Source organism: Gordionus sp. m RMFG-2023, chromosome 2 (genome assembly GCF_954871325.1).
Source record: "Gordionus sp. m RMFG-2023 chromosome 2, tfGorSpeb1-WG-v2, whole genome shotgun sequence".
NCBI lineage: Eukaryota > Metazoa > Nematomorpha > Gordioida > Chordodea > Parachordodidae > Gordionus > Gordionus sp. m RMFG-2023.
This window is the reverse complement of record NC_088776.1, coordinates 56,095,227-56,111,317: the sequence shown is the minus strand read 5'-3', so window position 1 is coordinate 56,111,317 and position 16,091 is coordinate 56,095,227. Positions and strand designations below refer to the sequence as shown.

Sequence of the window (16,091 nt, the reverse complement as noted above, 5' to 3'; positions counted from 1 at the left end):
TTTTAAATTTTGCCTCAAGTCCGCGATTTTTCTTTTAATATCAAGTTCTTCCTTCCTTTCTATCTTTCAGCTCGATTATGTCCGGGAGGATAATCCAATCCCACAAATTCTGGTTAGGTACTGGTTATGTTATTGTCATTTTATTTGGTACTTATTAACACAGCGTAAAAGAATTATTGCCGAGGTAACTCTGAATGCAGGGTTATGAAAGAAATGGGAGGGGTAGATAAGATACTCTTTGTGTCTCTTCATAACATCACTTATTAAATTAATTTCTTTTCCCTAAAGCAGTTTTATAATCTAGGATTTGTATCGATATTTTTTGGATCGATTGAGGGATACTAAGGCTCTTAAAAATACATGCCTAACAATTGTTTATTATATGTAAAGATGGCACAAAGGTTTGGATACCTATAAACCGAGGCTTAAGTAATACCAATATCTGTTAACCAACTCTCGAGACTTAGGTAATATTTTTCTAATATTGAGTTAGCCGTTTTTAAAAATCGGCTCAAATTTAAAAACACTTTACAAAACGTGCGAACTTTTACATGAATTCCACCAAAAACCATATATATTTTTTTTTTAATATTTCTATTATTATATTTTTTTTAAAGGATTAATGTGCCTGCATCCTTGATGTTATGCTTCTTGATTGAAAAACATTTTAAGCAAAAATTTATTTATACTTAATTTAATTAAATTTTTTAAAGAAGAAGAAGGAAAAAAATTAGCCGAAAATTCAAAAAATTTCAATTTTTAAACTTTTTTAAAATTATAAAATAGTACATATTTTCGTTGTGCATTTAAAAAAATATATTGATTAAATTTGAATAGATTCAGCTGCTGCAAATTTTTTTTTTTATTATTATTTCATTCTTTATGGAATGGAAGAGATTAACAAAATTTCGCAAAAGTACTTTTTTCTAAAATTCAGCTTAACAAAAAATTAAAACATTAATCCATCCATTTCTTCTAATTATTTTATTTATATTTGTTTTGTTTTAAAATCGATTTTGGAAAGGCTAAAATTATTTCTTTCCGCATTAAAAAAAATAAAAGAAAGAAGTTTCCTATTAATTATCATTGCATAATAAAAAATAATAAGTTATCTTCTATAAAATTAAAAATTACTTCATATATTTTCATAAACATATGCTATATTATTTAATATAATTGTTCATCCAATGATATACATTTTTTTTAAATCAATAACCAATCAATAATAATATATTATTAGCATTAAATTAAATGATTGCTTTATAAAATTTCATTTTTTTTAAAAAAAAAAATATTTGTTTCTTTTTCGAATACTATCACTCTTTTTAAATAAATCCAATTCTAAAGGTTGTCTAGAGCAATAAAAAGGTAAAAAAATATATAATTAATAATTTATTTTCCTCTAATTTTGTTGCGAATTTCGAGATATTTAAATTTCGGCCTTTCTCAACAAGTCCCGACCTTAAGCCATAAACGGAAAAATTAGGATTACACAATTTGACAAATTTTTTTTTAAATTTAAATATTTAATGAGATTTTTTTTTTTAAAAAAAATTAAATTTAAATAAAATATGAAAATAATATTTTTTTTTATTATACGTCATATCATACATATTATGTTGATTTTATAAATTATTTTTATTTTTTTTAAATTTTTTTAGTATATAAATATCGATGTACATCTTCGAAATTTGTTCAGAAATATCTTTTTATTTTTCCCTTTTATTATAATTCAAATCATCCTTTAACTTTTAAGTTTTTTTTGTAAATAAACCATTAATTAAATATTAAAAGAACTCTGAATTAATATCTATATTTTTGCTCGGTGCTCGATTATCTAGAAAGTTCTAAATCAATTTGAACCTAAACTTAAAACCCCGATTCAAGTATATAGTATTCAATTTTCTCTGGATTTTTTTTTCTACTTGTAGTTTAGTAAGTTCTACCATTATATAATTATAATTAGATAATACATTTTTTTTAAGAGTATGTTTTTTATAAAGAAAAGATATTTTTGAAGAAATTTTACCTATTTTTTTTAAAAAAAAAATCTTTTTATAAGTAAATGTTTTTGATAAAATTTTTATTTTCATGGAATTAAGAAAATTATTTCTATATTTAAAATCAAAATGATTTAAAAATGAAAGAATTTCTCATCGCGATTTTAATTATGCCTTTTCTTTCGATTATTTTTAAAAATAGTGTTTAACTTTTTAAGTTTTATAAAACACTGCAATTTCATTAATTATTTTTAGTCGGTTTATATATATGATATAATAAAAAAAAATTTAATGTATACACAAGTATCTAGGAAAATTTCCATTTTATTAAAGTTTTTTTTAATGTATTTAACGTCGGTTTTATAAATGTGCAGTGGCGTAGGCTAGGGGGTGGGTAGGTTTTAGGGGTTCAACCCCCTACCCCACCTCGTATGAATTAACTTATTTTTATGTTTTTAATTTACAAATATTTGACTATTTTTATCATTTTAAATAAATATCTTAATTTGTCATCTACTTTTATTCCTATTTCATCATGTTAAGCACAGATATACAAGTCTATCTGATTACCTTTTTAAGCCGCTATTAAATATAAAAGTGTCAAAAGCTATAACCACATCAAGTCTCATTTTTAAAAGATGTTATGATTTTTTATAATGATAATAAGAGTAAAACTTGATATTTCGTTTATTTAATTTCTTTTGTGCTTCTAGCATCTTCGTTCTATCTTATTTAATGAGATTTAAATTAATGTATATATATATATATTAAAAAACTGAAAAGATCTTAGAATCATAAGATTGAAATTGGGGAAAGAAAAACCTCCATGTATTCAGACGAAATTGATTTTTGGATCATGATCAAAAAATTAAATATTTAAATCGAACCTAAGACGTGACATAATTTTTATTTCGCATTTATTGGCTAAAAAGTGATTACTAATAATGCATTACAATGCTTCTATAATTTTCCTTCTAGTATGATGCCAATCTTGGTAATATGTTTTTCTCAAACTACCACCAAACGGGTTGAAAGCCCTTCCGAGATAATTCTTCCAGATGTTTGGCTAGCTTTATGCTTAAGATGTGATATCATAGTTAGTTTTTGGTTCATAATTCTGTTACTTTTTTTAGTCACTAAATATTAACGCAAACCATATAGTTAAAATTTCTATAATCTGGGTTCTGGCATGATGCTAATTTTGACTATATCTGAACCAACTATTAGACAGAATAAAGCTTAATAAACTAATAAAGCTACTTAATGGTTTAGTATAAGTTTGAGAAATAGCGTTTCCAAAAGCTTGGTTCATTTTACGCTTAAAAAATGACGTTTTCATTTTTCCTTTTATACTGGATATTTTATTGGTTAATGTCAGATACTAATAAGGTACAAAACATTGTCATATTTTTAGAATTAGGGCCTTGTTCAGCGAATTTTAACCGATATTATATAAAGACCAACAAAAAATTAATAATATATATGATTTTTTTATAGGAAGGCCGGGTAAAAAGGGATTTGGGTGCGATGCCCCCAGAAGAATTTTTAACCCCTCCCCCGCCATTGGAAAATCCTGGCTTTGCCAATGTGTGCAATTTTTTGTTTTCATTTTCAAGTCTTCTGATTTGACACCGCCCGTTATATAATTACTATTTGGTTTTATGAGAAAAATATAATCCTACCTAACGTTTAACTCGTTAACAAATATTATGCTTTATTTTTTTGTAAATTATATTTAAATGGCAAGAATTATTATTTTTTTTAAAAAAATAAATCTATATCCACCATTTATTAGAGGCTGTCTGGGTCGTCAGACCTCGGGTAAACATTCTCGGTCTCGGTTTCGGTTAGACTGTTTTAAAATGGATTTCGGGCCGGATTCGGATGAATAAGAAATAGGATTGGAACCTAATTCTAAAAATAAATTTCTGGTAAGGGACTCGAACCTTTGAAAAATAATTCGGATTAGATCTGACAAAATTTTTCAAAATTTTTTTTTCTCTGATCGGGTGATCTTACTCTCTTCTTTTCATTTTCTTATATTTTCATTTTCTTATAATTCCATTTTCTTTTCTTTCTTTTTTTCAATTCTTTATTTTTTTCAATTCTTTATTTTTTCTTCCATAAAATACTTTGTATTTTATAAAAAAAAAAAATTATTTTATTTGTAATTTCATTTCAAATTCTTCGTAGTTTTAATTGAAAATGAATCAAGTTGAATTGGCATCTCTACTATTAGGCACTTTAGGAATATATTACAAAAAAAATATATTCTAGATATAGTCGCGATTTGCAATTTACTCCTTCCTTTCCCAGTCACTCATTCTCCTTAAAGAAATTATTACTAAATTTAACGTGAATACACCCTAAATTGACTAATTATTTTTCCAAAATTACGAATTACATATTCATGCTGCTGGGTGTTAAAACTTTTTAACGATTCGCGAATATAACTCTGTGAATATGTCGTATTTTGCTCTGAACTTTTGAATTCCTCTAATTTTATATTAATTTTTTCTATTTGTTTGCTATCAAGATTGGTTTTTTTTTAAGATTCTTAAAAATGGTGAAATCAAGATTATTAACAAAAAAAACGTATACTACCTTTTCTTCGAGATTTCTCATATAGATACCAGAACGATTCTGCTTTTTTTAAATTTTTTGAACTAAAAGACAACTACACTACATGGACGAATGCCTTTATGTTTAATGACATTTTTATCCTCTTAGAAATTGTATGAACATTTTGATGTCATTTGCCAACATACCCATTCGAATGCCGCCTTGAAAGCCGGGCAAATTTTTAAAAAAAATATCGGCCCAGGTAATTCGTACATAGTCGGGATCAGGCCTCTCAAATCTCTAATTTTTCGCAAAATTTTAATAGGAACAAACCTGGACATTAAAATCTTTATATATTTTTTTTGCATTATGATTAATACTGAAAATAAATTACGACATTCCTATTTCTTTATATTTTAGGTAAGGTGATTAACTAAAATACTAAATTCATAAATAAAATAAATTAATCGCAACATCAAAACTCCCATTGATTTATAAAAGGGTGGGTAAAAAGCCATAGATTAGGATAAAGCAGGGTTTAACAAAAATCTTTCGAATGACCGTTTTAAAATTTTTTTGGCCCAAAATTTTGAGCAAAAAATCTTTGAACATCAAAATAATTGAAGGGTGGTCTGTCTTTTCATTGTCAAAAAATATTTTTAATTTTGCTCAAAAATATTGTTTGAGTATGATCAAAATTTTTTTTTTTAACTCTTTTTGATCTTCAAAAAAGAATATTGATCTTCAAAAAAGAATATTGATCTTTTGAATTTCTGAAATTTGAGCAAATGTTAAACCCTAAGTCTAAAGTGCCCCAGCAAACATTTAAATAAAGGGGTCTGGCTTTGCAGATTTGTTCAGTTATGGGCATTCTGTTTCCACCTTTTTCTTCTTTTTAAAAGTCAGAGGTTTAGTTATTTTTTTATATATAAGCATTACACATGATTCACGATTATAAATGTCCTAATAATTTTTATTATCTTGTTTTCGATTATAAATTTTTTTTATTCTAAGTTTCTTTTTAAATATATATGTTAATATTTTAGATTCAAATATGTCAGCTATTATCAAAAGAACATTCATGACTAAAGACATAGGGCCTAGCTCTGGCTTAGATGTTTGGTCTCCTGAATTCAGTCGTCTACAAGTATAATTTTTTTTAAAAATATATATTATTTCCCTTCTTCTTCGTTCTTTCTATGCTTTTCTCATCCCCTCCTTTGCCTTTTCTTTCAGGAGGTTTATCACAAAAAACATAAATGTTAAATAAATATTTCCCTAGTTTTTAAGTAACTTATTCCTAATATCTTCATCTAATTCAGGACAATTCGTTTCGAAAACATCTCTTCCTATAAAACCAATATTGTGCACACAATTGTAATAAGAGTATTTCCTTTTTTAACCTTAGTAGAGATGTCCGTGAGATCCGCCACTTTTAGTTTTCATTAATTTTTCTTTTCGATATTTCGAATAATCATGATTCAGAATTTACCCCACTCCACTGATTTCTAAAGGATCCAGGTGGGCAGTTAGCTTACTACAAAAGGGTTTAGCCAGATTCTTATCCTAAAATATAATGTTTAGATCTTTAAACTTGAGAAACCATTTATAAGAAACTTGAGAAAATTTTATGAACTAAAAGCTGAGCTAATAAGCCATGAAGTTGGCATAAAAAAGGTAGGGTGATTTAAAAATAATTAATTATTAAATACTTATGATAATCAAAAAACAAAATTATAGGACAAAATTCGTTTATTGGAAGAAGATTTGGACGGTGAAAGGGAGCTCAGGGCCAGAGTAAAATTTTATTTACTTACTTTTTGCCTCTTTATTTTATATTTCTATCTTAAAAACCAATAAAATGAGGAAAGATCGCTTGAAATAGGAAAATGTAATTTACAAAATGATATTGTGTGACGTATATATATTATCTTGATTATTCTTTCTTTTTTTTAAATATATATTATGAGAAGTTATTTATGGATGTTTCTTGATTAATTATTTTTAAATGTGGGATAATGCCAAAATCAAAATAGGGAATATGGAATTAAAGTTTGAAATTGGGTTGGCCATTAGAATGGATATTTATTTTTTTTCTAAAGGATTTTAGGAATAAATATTTTCTTAATTATTAAAAAGAATTAATAAATGATACAGTTAAACCGATTTCGCAACGAAGTATGTAAAAATATACAAAAATACAGCTTATATTTTATATATTTCGCTACGAATTCGTGCTAAATGTGAATGTAAGAGTAAAGCTGCGTCCTAATTGGAGCGTTCGGATTAAGCGTTTCCACATGTTAATTTAAACAATTGGCATTTAACTTGAGTCGCTCAAACACTCCAATCCCTACCCTAAATCCTTTTTTTTAATGCCAATAAAATAAAAACCGAAACATCTTACACGGCATTTAAAAAATATTCTAAAAAAAATAGCCAGTATTTGTCAAACTTTTGTAATTATTAATAAAGAATTAAGAAAAATTTATGATTTAATTTTCAATTTTCGCAGTTTTATAATATACTAAATTTTAATTTGATTGGGTAAGCCATTGGTATATACATTATTCTTGTATATTTTTATTTAAATGTAGATTGACAGGGACAGAAATGATCTGGGAGTACAATTGTTGGCTATCAATGATAGATTGGAGGATGCCGACAATATATCTCAACAACAGGTTCATAATATTTTTATCGAACTCACTTAATTTTGTTTCTATATAAATTCCAGATTTGTCATCTCATTCTTTCATCTTTTAACGAATTTTTCTTGTCAGGAAATTTTTTTTGACTACGATTATATAGAAACATTCTGACTACCTGTATTTAAATATAAAAATAAGAATATCCACTCTTAAAATAAAAAATACTTATAAAAAGCCATTTCATATTCTGGTTGGAGAATATCTAACTGGCATCCATTTTGTGTATTCCTCGTTTTTTAAATATTTGAAAAGTCTTGTTATAATATGAATGAATCTACAATTTAGTAAACCTCCATTATATTTTATATATTAAAAATATAGGCCGACGTGAATAGGAAAAGAGATCAAGAAATAGCTAAATTAAGAAAATTACTGGATGATTTACATTTAGAGCAAGAAGATTATGCGAATTCAATTAGGCAAAAGCACCAATCCCAGATAGCCGAACTTAATGAGATAATTGAACAGCTGCAAAAAGCTAAAAATAAGTTAATAATCACCCGCACATTTCAAATTTCGATTCTTTTTAAATGAAAGATATTTTTTTTTTATAAAGTTTGAAAAAAATTTAACATAAGGTTTCCTAATTTGGCAAATTTTGAAAACTTTCAAACTTAAACTTTTCAAACAAATTTTGTTTAAAAAAAAATCAATAATTCTCTACCCTATTTATATAGTGTTGTTAAACGACAACTCAATATTTTATCCAGAGGAATACTACGCAAGCCCGAAGATTCTCATAGAAGGAACATAGGTCTAGACATATATTAACGAAATCTCGAGGCTTGGTTAAAATATTGAGTTAGCCGGTTTAAAAATCGGTTCAAAATGAGCCGGTTAACAGCACTAGATGGTAGATGGCACAACGGTTTGGACATCTATTCGCGAAATCGCTAGGCTTAGACAATATTTTTCCCGGGTACAATAATGAGTTAGCCGTTTTTAAAAATTGGCTCAAATCGAGCCGTTTAAAACAAGACTATATTTATATTCGTTTTTATTTAATTTTTGTTTGTTTCTTTTCTAAAACTAGGATGGATAAAGACCGACAAAAGCTTCACATGGAACTCATAGATGCCACATCTCAACTCGACGCAGTTACCAAGGACAAAGTTAAAAATTCGTTTAATAGATAGCTATAATACTAATATATTATAATTCACTAAGAAATCGAGATTTTGAATTTAATCGAGTATTAGACATAAATGAGTATGAGCCATTTACACTTATTTCATCGTGAATGATCCTAGATTTGATATTTAAAAGGAAATATTAATATATAATGAGATTCCTAAATATTTAAATAAAGTTGGCCGCTGACAGAACCATTGACAAGCTTCAATCCCAAGTCAACGAGTTTAGTTTGAGGATTCAGGAACAAATAAAACTTCTCAATGAAGCTAATATAGTTCGGGATAGATTGAGTAAAGAAAACAACGATTTACTACAGGAATGCAAAGATGCCAATGCCGCGAAGGAACAAATCATTTTGCTTAAAAATGATATCCAAAGAGCTTTGGATGATACGAGACGATCTTTGGACGAAGAGCTAAGGGTATATTTTCCTTGAAATGAATGAATAAAACTAAAATTAGCATGAGAATAAATGAGCGAATACAAATATGAATCCTAATATATTGTGGGCATCTTCTTTCTAATATTAATAATTAAAAGTTATTTTCACATCCGTATAAATCGATAAATTATTAATTACGGATCGGGTTTTCAGACACCGGTCCTTAATTAGTTTTATCATGTCCAGTCCGTAAAATATATTTTATACAAGTAGTCTAACTTACATAAACTTTTCTAATTATTTAGCAACTTTTTTAAAAAAAAACAAATGGCTCTGCCCAAAAATATTTTGCTCAATTGTGCGCAATTGGCTATGGCCTACCTTTAATTATATCTTTTCAAGAAACAAATTAAACGAATAAAAAAAAAATTTCTACTTTTTTAGATAAAATAATGTGTGTGTATATATATAATCAATTTTACAGATCAAACAAACCCTCCAAACCAATTTACGTAGTTTAGAGAACGAAGTTGATCATTTGAGATTGCAAATTGAGGAAGAAACCGAATTGAAACTCGAAATAGAGAGGCAATTGGTTAAGGCCAATAACGACGCGGCAGCCTTTAAGAGCAAATACGATCAGGAAGTCATATTACATCACGAGGAAGTAGAGGAATATCGGTAAACAATAGTTATTAATGTTATTTCTTTCTTTCTTTCTTTCTTTCTTTCTTTCTTTCTTTCATTCATTTTCTAATAAAGAATGAGTTTGGTAAGTTTTTTTAAATTTATTTTAATTATCACTTATTTTTTAGAGTTAATTACCGTTATTTTATTGTTATAGGCGTAGACTAGCTCAGAAAATAGCCGAGTTCGAAGAACAGCTGTCTCAATTGCATTCCAGGTGCACAAATCTAGAAAAAGCAAAGACTAGACTTCAAAGCGAATTGGATGTCACACTTATTGATTTGGATAAAGTAATATTTTTTTTTTCTTCGCATATTTATTTAAGCATGATTTAACCAAAAATTATTATAATGAATAGTTTGATAATGAATCCATTGAACAGGCAACACATGGCAATCACTAATTACGCTACGCCTTTCCAACTTCAAATCTTTTCTATAGGATACTAGATAAGATAAATTTACGCCCCCCCCCGAGCTCGGAGACGGCTGCCTCTGATTGGTGGTTGTTATGTCATTGCGCTAATTTAGCTTGTCTTTGTTCAGGACCGTTCCTTAAATTTTATTACTAGTTCATTATTTTAAAGGCTAACATTAAATAATCCATACACACAAAATTTATTGTTAAGGCTAACCAAACAATATCCCTTTTGGAAAGCAAAGTTATAAGTTTAGAGAAGGGACTCGCTGAATACAAGATCAAGAACGAAGCACTACTTAGAGAATTGGATGAAGCACAAAAGCTATTAAGATCGGCTCAGTCCGAATTGGCCAAGGCGAGAACGGAAAATGAAAAATTAAACGAACGCAATAACGCCCTCATTAGGGAAAACAAAAAATTGAACGGTTTAATAGATTATTTTTTTTGTAATTTGTTTAAGCTTATTATTAAATTAATACAATATTAAGTTTTTCAAATTTTCTTAATATAAGAAATATGGTTTTATTCGATTATATTTAATGGTATCTGAATTAATTTTGAGCACTTAATAGATAACTTAGCTTCTTTGATATAAAGGTATCATTATTTAAGTTTTTTATTGTGTTTTTTTTTGAGATTATATAAGCCTTGAGATTTGACAAATAGAGGTTCAGACCTTTCTGCCATCTATGAGCATAATCTCCAATTCGGTTAACAATCACCCCAAATCGGACTTTTCATCAACACAATAGTGCCCACTTGTTTAATATTAATCTGATAATTGAGGCCGTCACGCCATCATATATACAAATTTGAAAACATTCCTTGAATTATAAAAGATAGCTCACTCCATCAGAACTATTTCAATAATTTTAAACCTTCCATAACCTTATTCATCGTTATTATTTATTCGGACAAATCTATATGTTACTTTATTTCGATGTCACATCGCCATTTTACGAACAGATGATATCGGTGAGCTCAAAGGAGCTCTAAGCGATGCCAACCGTCGTAACCACGAACTCGAAGTAGCGTTGAAGCGAATGGAAGACGAGCGAAATGAGTATGCCGCTCTATACAAGGATGCAGAGAACGGGCGACGCATAGAAGAAGCTCGCGCGAACAAGGCTATTTCCGATCTGGCGGCCGCTAAGCAAGAGTTTGAACGCAGATTACAAGAGAAGGAAGACGAACTTGAACATACCAGGTATGTTAATGCATATTTATTAAGTATCCTAAAAACTCTAGACTCATAATTCTCAACCAAAATGTAGATAGTGTTTTATTAAATTTTAGAACATGCAGGTTTAATTTCTTTTTTGATGAACCATAGCGAATCCAAAATAAACGGAGAGTTAGTGGTAGCTATTTTCTTCATATATATTTCAACGTGGTAGAGTTCTTATTAAGAGGGTAGTGAGTAAAAAACAATTTGGGATAGGAAATGGGGAAAAATCTAGATGTTAAATCATAGTCATGCAAGTTTTAAATAGATTTTTCGACATTTATTTATTTTAAAAGGAACATAATACATTGCGAATTATTAAAATTGTAGGAAAGCCATGCAAGCCGAAATTGATGCCTTGACAGCAAGGATTGCCGATGTAGAAGCTAAGATGAGGGCCGAAATCCAAAGAATCCGAAAGAAACTCGGAGCGGAAATTGCTGAGTTGGAATTATCCTTGGATCACGCTAATAAAACCAACATCGAAAACATGAAAACCATTAAGAAGTTGCAACAACAACTAATGGTAAGATTATTATTTTACAATTTAAATTTTTTAACTAATCATCTCTCCCAATTTTTGACTCTGTTTAATTATTCTACCAGAACGATTTATATTGATACCAATTTTTTTTAGCCAAGGTAGTTTTTTATTAAATAGGAAAAATTTTTATACGGAAAGTGTTTAAGGGTGTATGAACGAAATTACAAAATTTGTTACAATAATAAAAGAAAAATTCCTATAAAATATAAATAATTAATATAACCATAACAAAGGACGTGAAATCGCAGTTCGATGATGCACAGAGGCAATTGGCCAGCGCTTTGGATCAACTTTCAGTTTTCCAGAGGAAGGCCGCCGCCCTACAAGGAGAACTTGAAGAAGTCAGAAATGCCTTGGATCAAGTAATAAATTTTTTTTTTTTAAATAATGGAATTTTAAATGAAATTTTTTTGAACATTTTAATGGTACTAATAAAATTACTTAAACAATGAATGCAACATGATTATTTTTATATCTATTAATAAGGCTTTCAGAGCCAAAAAACAAGCTGAAGCAGAAGCGGAGGAAGCCACATCTCGTGCTAACGAGTTGGCGAGCGTTAACGCTTCTCTCACAAACATTAGAGCCAAGCTCGAGACTGATCTGGCCGGAGTTTCAGCAGAACTGGATGATACCCATAAAGTTATCCTTCATTCAAATCTTATTGATAATATATTGGAATATTACTGATGTTTTATTTGTAATTTTTTTAAAAAAAATTTTTCATCTGGAATCTACTTGGAGCGCCAATTAATCCCATCCAATCAAATTATTTTTAAAACTATATGAGGGGGGGGGACAGATAGAACTATATAATATAAAAAGGGGAAGAATTTTAAAATGACATGTTAAACATAGTCTGGCATAGATTCATTGATGGAGATAAAATTGGATCTGCCATTTCTCGAATGATACTCTTTGTCATAAGAAATAAATTTTCATTTGGGATCTGATATTTTACATTACATTATCACATTTTAAAAGGAATTGAAAATATACCAAGAGAGAGCGGCCAAATCTGCCGCGGATGCTCAGCGGTTTGAAGACGAATTACGACACGAACAAGAACAATCTATGAAGATTGATACCCTCAGGAAGGCCGCTGAACAACAGGTTATAATTAATATTAGGAAAATTTCCTTAGCCTAAAAGTAAAGTTATATATTTCTTTATTATCTTTTACCCACTATAGAAAAAAATAATAATATTAATAAGAGGGTTCTTAGGTGGAATAACTTATAAATAACTCCATATTTTTTTTAAAAAAAAAAGGTGAAAGAATTGCAAATCAGAATTCAAGAAGTAGAAGCTCAAGCTTTGATCACTGCCAAACGTATGGTGTCTAAATTGGAAGCTAGGGTGAAATAACCATTTAAATATATATATTCAGCATAAAAAAATTAAACTAGTCATTTTTGTTAAAATTATTGCTTATTTAACTAGCATTAAATTATTTTTCTTTTATGAAGTGTAGACATAGAAGTTATTAATACAAGTGCAATACAATATATAAACAACCAAAATATAGGTTAGGGACTTGGAAATCGTGTTTGAAAGCGAAAAGAAAGCTCATCAAGAAACACACAAGAACTTGAGGAAGAAGGATAGACGCGTCAAAGAATTGACCATCATGATGGAGGAAGAACATCAAAAATCGAACAATTTCATAGACACTATAAACCTGTTGAATGAACGCCTCAAAAAATACAAAGAACAAGTGGGAGATATAGTTAAGTTCTTTTCTTTCTCATTTATTTCCATTTTGATTTTCTTTATTCTTTTTTTAAATAAATTATTCTTTTTTTCAATACTTTATTTTTTATATTGCCCTATAATATCATATCAATTATGTTTTCTAAAGGAAACACTGGCCGTCCAACACTTAGCTAAATCCAGAAGGTTCCAGAAAGAACTTGAAGATCAAGAAGCGAGAGCTGAAATGGCCGAAAATAATTTGGTCAGACTTAGAGCTAAAAATAGAGGGAACGTTTTCATTGGCCCAGCCACTGGTCCAATCGTGAGTGGTCAATTAATACCCCAGGCTTTGCCTTATGTTAGAGTTAGTAATAGTCAATCACCTTACCAATAAATATATTTATTTTATTTTTTATACAAATACATTTTTCCGGATTTTTTTTTTAAAAAAAAAACTATATAATTAAATAAAAAAAAATCCGCAAACATTTATTCTTTAAATGGGCCATACATTATTTTCTAGCGCGATGCGGGGCGGATGTCGTGATAAAGGTTTCAAAAGTTTAGAAAAAAAATTTGTTTTTCTTTTATTTAAAATTATTTACACTATTTAGCTTTATTTTACAAATAAACGATCATGCGCATTTGGCAAATATATAAAAGTTTTAAATAATTCATTTCAAAATGTAAATTTGTTAGAAATGGATTCTTTTATATAAGTTTATTATTTATTATATAATATTGTAATTTATTATCACCACTTTGTCATTTCGCCTCCGTCTTTAATTAATAATTCATCATTTTATAATTTAAATTCTGGTTTTTTTTAAAAACCAATTTCATATATATTATATATTTTACACGACTATATTATTTGAATACGATATTTATTAGTTTGTTTTCTTTTTGTGTGTGCAAATTTTTTTTTTCTTCTTCATAGAACAAAAAAAAATTTATATATTATATATATATTATGCAGGCAATTTCAAAAATAAAGATAATTTTCCTAAAATAGCGTAGTTTTAATAGATAATTTTGATAAAAATAATTGTGAAATATGATCATTTATTTATATTTGTAAATGAATTCTTATATTCACACAAATATATATAAGTTTAATGAGTATTTAAAATTGGAAGGATTATCAATTGCATGTAAAACATATCAATTTCTACTAATAATTTGATAACTTTAATCTAAATTTGTTTAATGCATGCTTTGATTTTTTTTTCTTTTCCACTTTCTATATTTGTTTATATTTTAAATGCGGGAAATTATAAAATTTTGAAATTGACATAAAAATATTAATACGCTACGTTAAAGTTAATCCTCTGATTTCCTTCTTTGGCCTCACGCTAGCCCCCGCCTCGAATATTCTTAATACTAATATCTATCCAGAATTTATCACGAATAGTTTCCAAGCCTACATTATATTATAATTCATCACAAAACTTCAATTCCTAAACCCAACATGTTATAATAATTTTTGAAACACAATATTTTGAGGGAAGCTCTCACAGAATTTCAAAAATTTTTCAGAAAATCCAATATAAATTTCCTTAATAACACCAAAATATTTCTATCACGCCTAAAAGGGGAGGCCCATCAAGGAACAGCAATTATAAAAATTAATAAACCCCTTCAATTTTTAATTTTCCGTATTTAGAAGGTTTCCTTGAATAATCCCCCCCCCCTCCCCCAAACAGTATTTTTTATTTTTTAAATAAAAAAAAAATATTTACAAAAAAATTCAAAAGGATCCATTTTATTACGAGAATGCAATACTGCCACCTAGAAGGAGAAGAGGCAGTATTATGGAAAATGTGGATTTTATTCCGAGCTCTAACATACACCATCATCATTTATCCCACCATCATAACCATAATTCCCACGCTTTATTGCCATACGTGCAACCACGAAGATATTCTGTTATCTCATTTTAAATTTGTATGCTTCTATTTTAATCGACAAAAAATGTGTCCACTCCTCACCCCTCTTCCCCTTAAAAAAAATATTATTATAAATATTTCTTTAATATTTTTATGTGTCTATCTTTAATTCAAGCTAACGTTTAAATTTCTTCTACAATCTCTAACAATACCTCTCATTCATATTTAGCGCGAATTATACAAAAAACACACTGTATTTTTGTATTCTCCATCGCTAATTTTCGCTATAACTGTCATTGAAGGAATTATGTTATAAATTATTTCCCTTAATTTATTATATACAAACTATGTTCTTAAAATTCATTTCTTTTTTTATTTCTTATTTAAATCGTGTGGCCAAAAGTCGGAAAAATGCAAAACGTTATCAAAAATAAAATACAACAAAAATATATATATATTTACCACAAATATTTTTTATTTCTTTTAATTTTATCTTACATTTTTATAATAATTATACATCTCTATTCTTTTTTTAAAGCCCATTTTTTATATTGGTGTTTTTTAAAAAAATATATGTTTTATTATGAAGATTAAAATCCTTAAATTTTCTTTTCTACTAAAAATTTTAATCTCCTTGGGCAGTAGTGTTGTTAAAAAGCCCTTAAAAATCATTATAACCAAAATCACATTAAGTAAGCCTAAAGATTTTGCACATAGCTGGTAGAAATGCTTGCACATCTATTTGCCAGATCTCGATACATAATATTATTTTAACTAAAATCTTAATCGGTCGCTTTTTAACAACACTATTGGACAGGTTTAAAATGGATCACAAAATAAAA

General features: G+C 28.0%; 1 protein-coding gene across 3 annotated transcripts; it reads left to right on the top strand.

The window, feature by feature from the left end:
* Positions 1–1,346: 1,346 nt before the first annotated feature.
* LOC135924664 (paramyosin-like) lies at positions 1,347–15,398 on the top strand. 3 transcript variants are annotated; one of them, XM_065459758.1, is made up of 19 exons: positions 1,347–1,368; positions 5,609–5,709; positions 6,303–6,359; positions 7,160–7,246; positions 7,595–7,761; positions 8,307–8,385; positions 8,583–8,828; positions 9,274–9,470; positions 9,634–9,766; positions 10,105–10,321; positions 10,863–11,103; positions 11,452–11,647; positions 11,899–12,027; positions 12,152–12,307; positions 12,650–12,778; positions 12,938–13,024; positions 13,194–13,394; positions 13,527–13,724; positions 15,118–15,398. In XM_065459758.1, exons 2-19 carry the CDS (start codon positions 5,617–5,619, stop codon positions 15,301–15,303), a joined length of 2,799 nt encoding a protein of 932 aa, XP_065315830.1. In that variant the 5' UTR covers positions 1,347–1,368; positions 5,609–5,616; the 3' UTR covers positions 15,304–15,398. The 3 variants fall into 3 exon arrangements, with proteins under 3 accessions (XP_065315830.1, XP_065315828.1, XP_065315829.1); XM_065459756.1 differs by lacking the exon at positions 1,347–1,368 and adding an exon at positions 1,713–1,886; XM_065459757.1 differs by lacking the exon at positions 1,347–1,368 and adding an exon at positions 1,713–1,935.
* The last annotated feature ends 693 nt before the right edge of the window (positions 15,399–16,091 follow it).

Excerpts from the sequence above, each read along its gene's own strand:
- LOC135924664 (XM_065459758.1), top strand. The coding sequence starts at position 5,617 with ATGTCAGCTATTATCAAAAGAACATTCATGACTAAAGACATAGGGCCT. Across the intron at positions 11,648-11,898 it reads AGTTGCAACAACAACTAATG|GACGTGAAATCGCAGTTCGA; the intron begins GTAAGATTATTA and ends ACCATAACAAAG. Across the intron at positions 12,028-12,151 it reads TCAGAAATGCCTTGGATCAA|GCTTTCAGAGCCAAAAAACA; the intron begins GTAATAAATTTT and ends TCTATTAATAAG.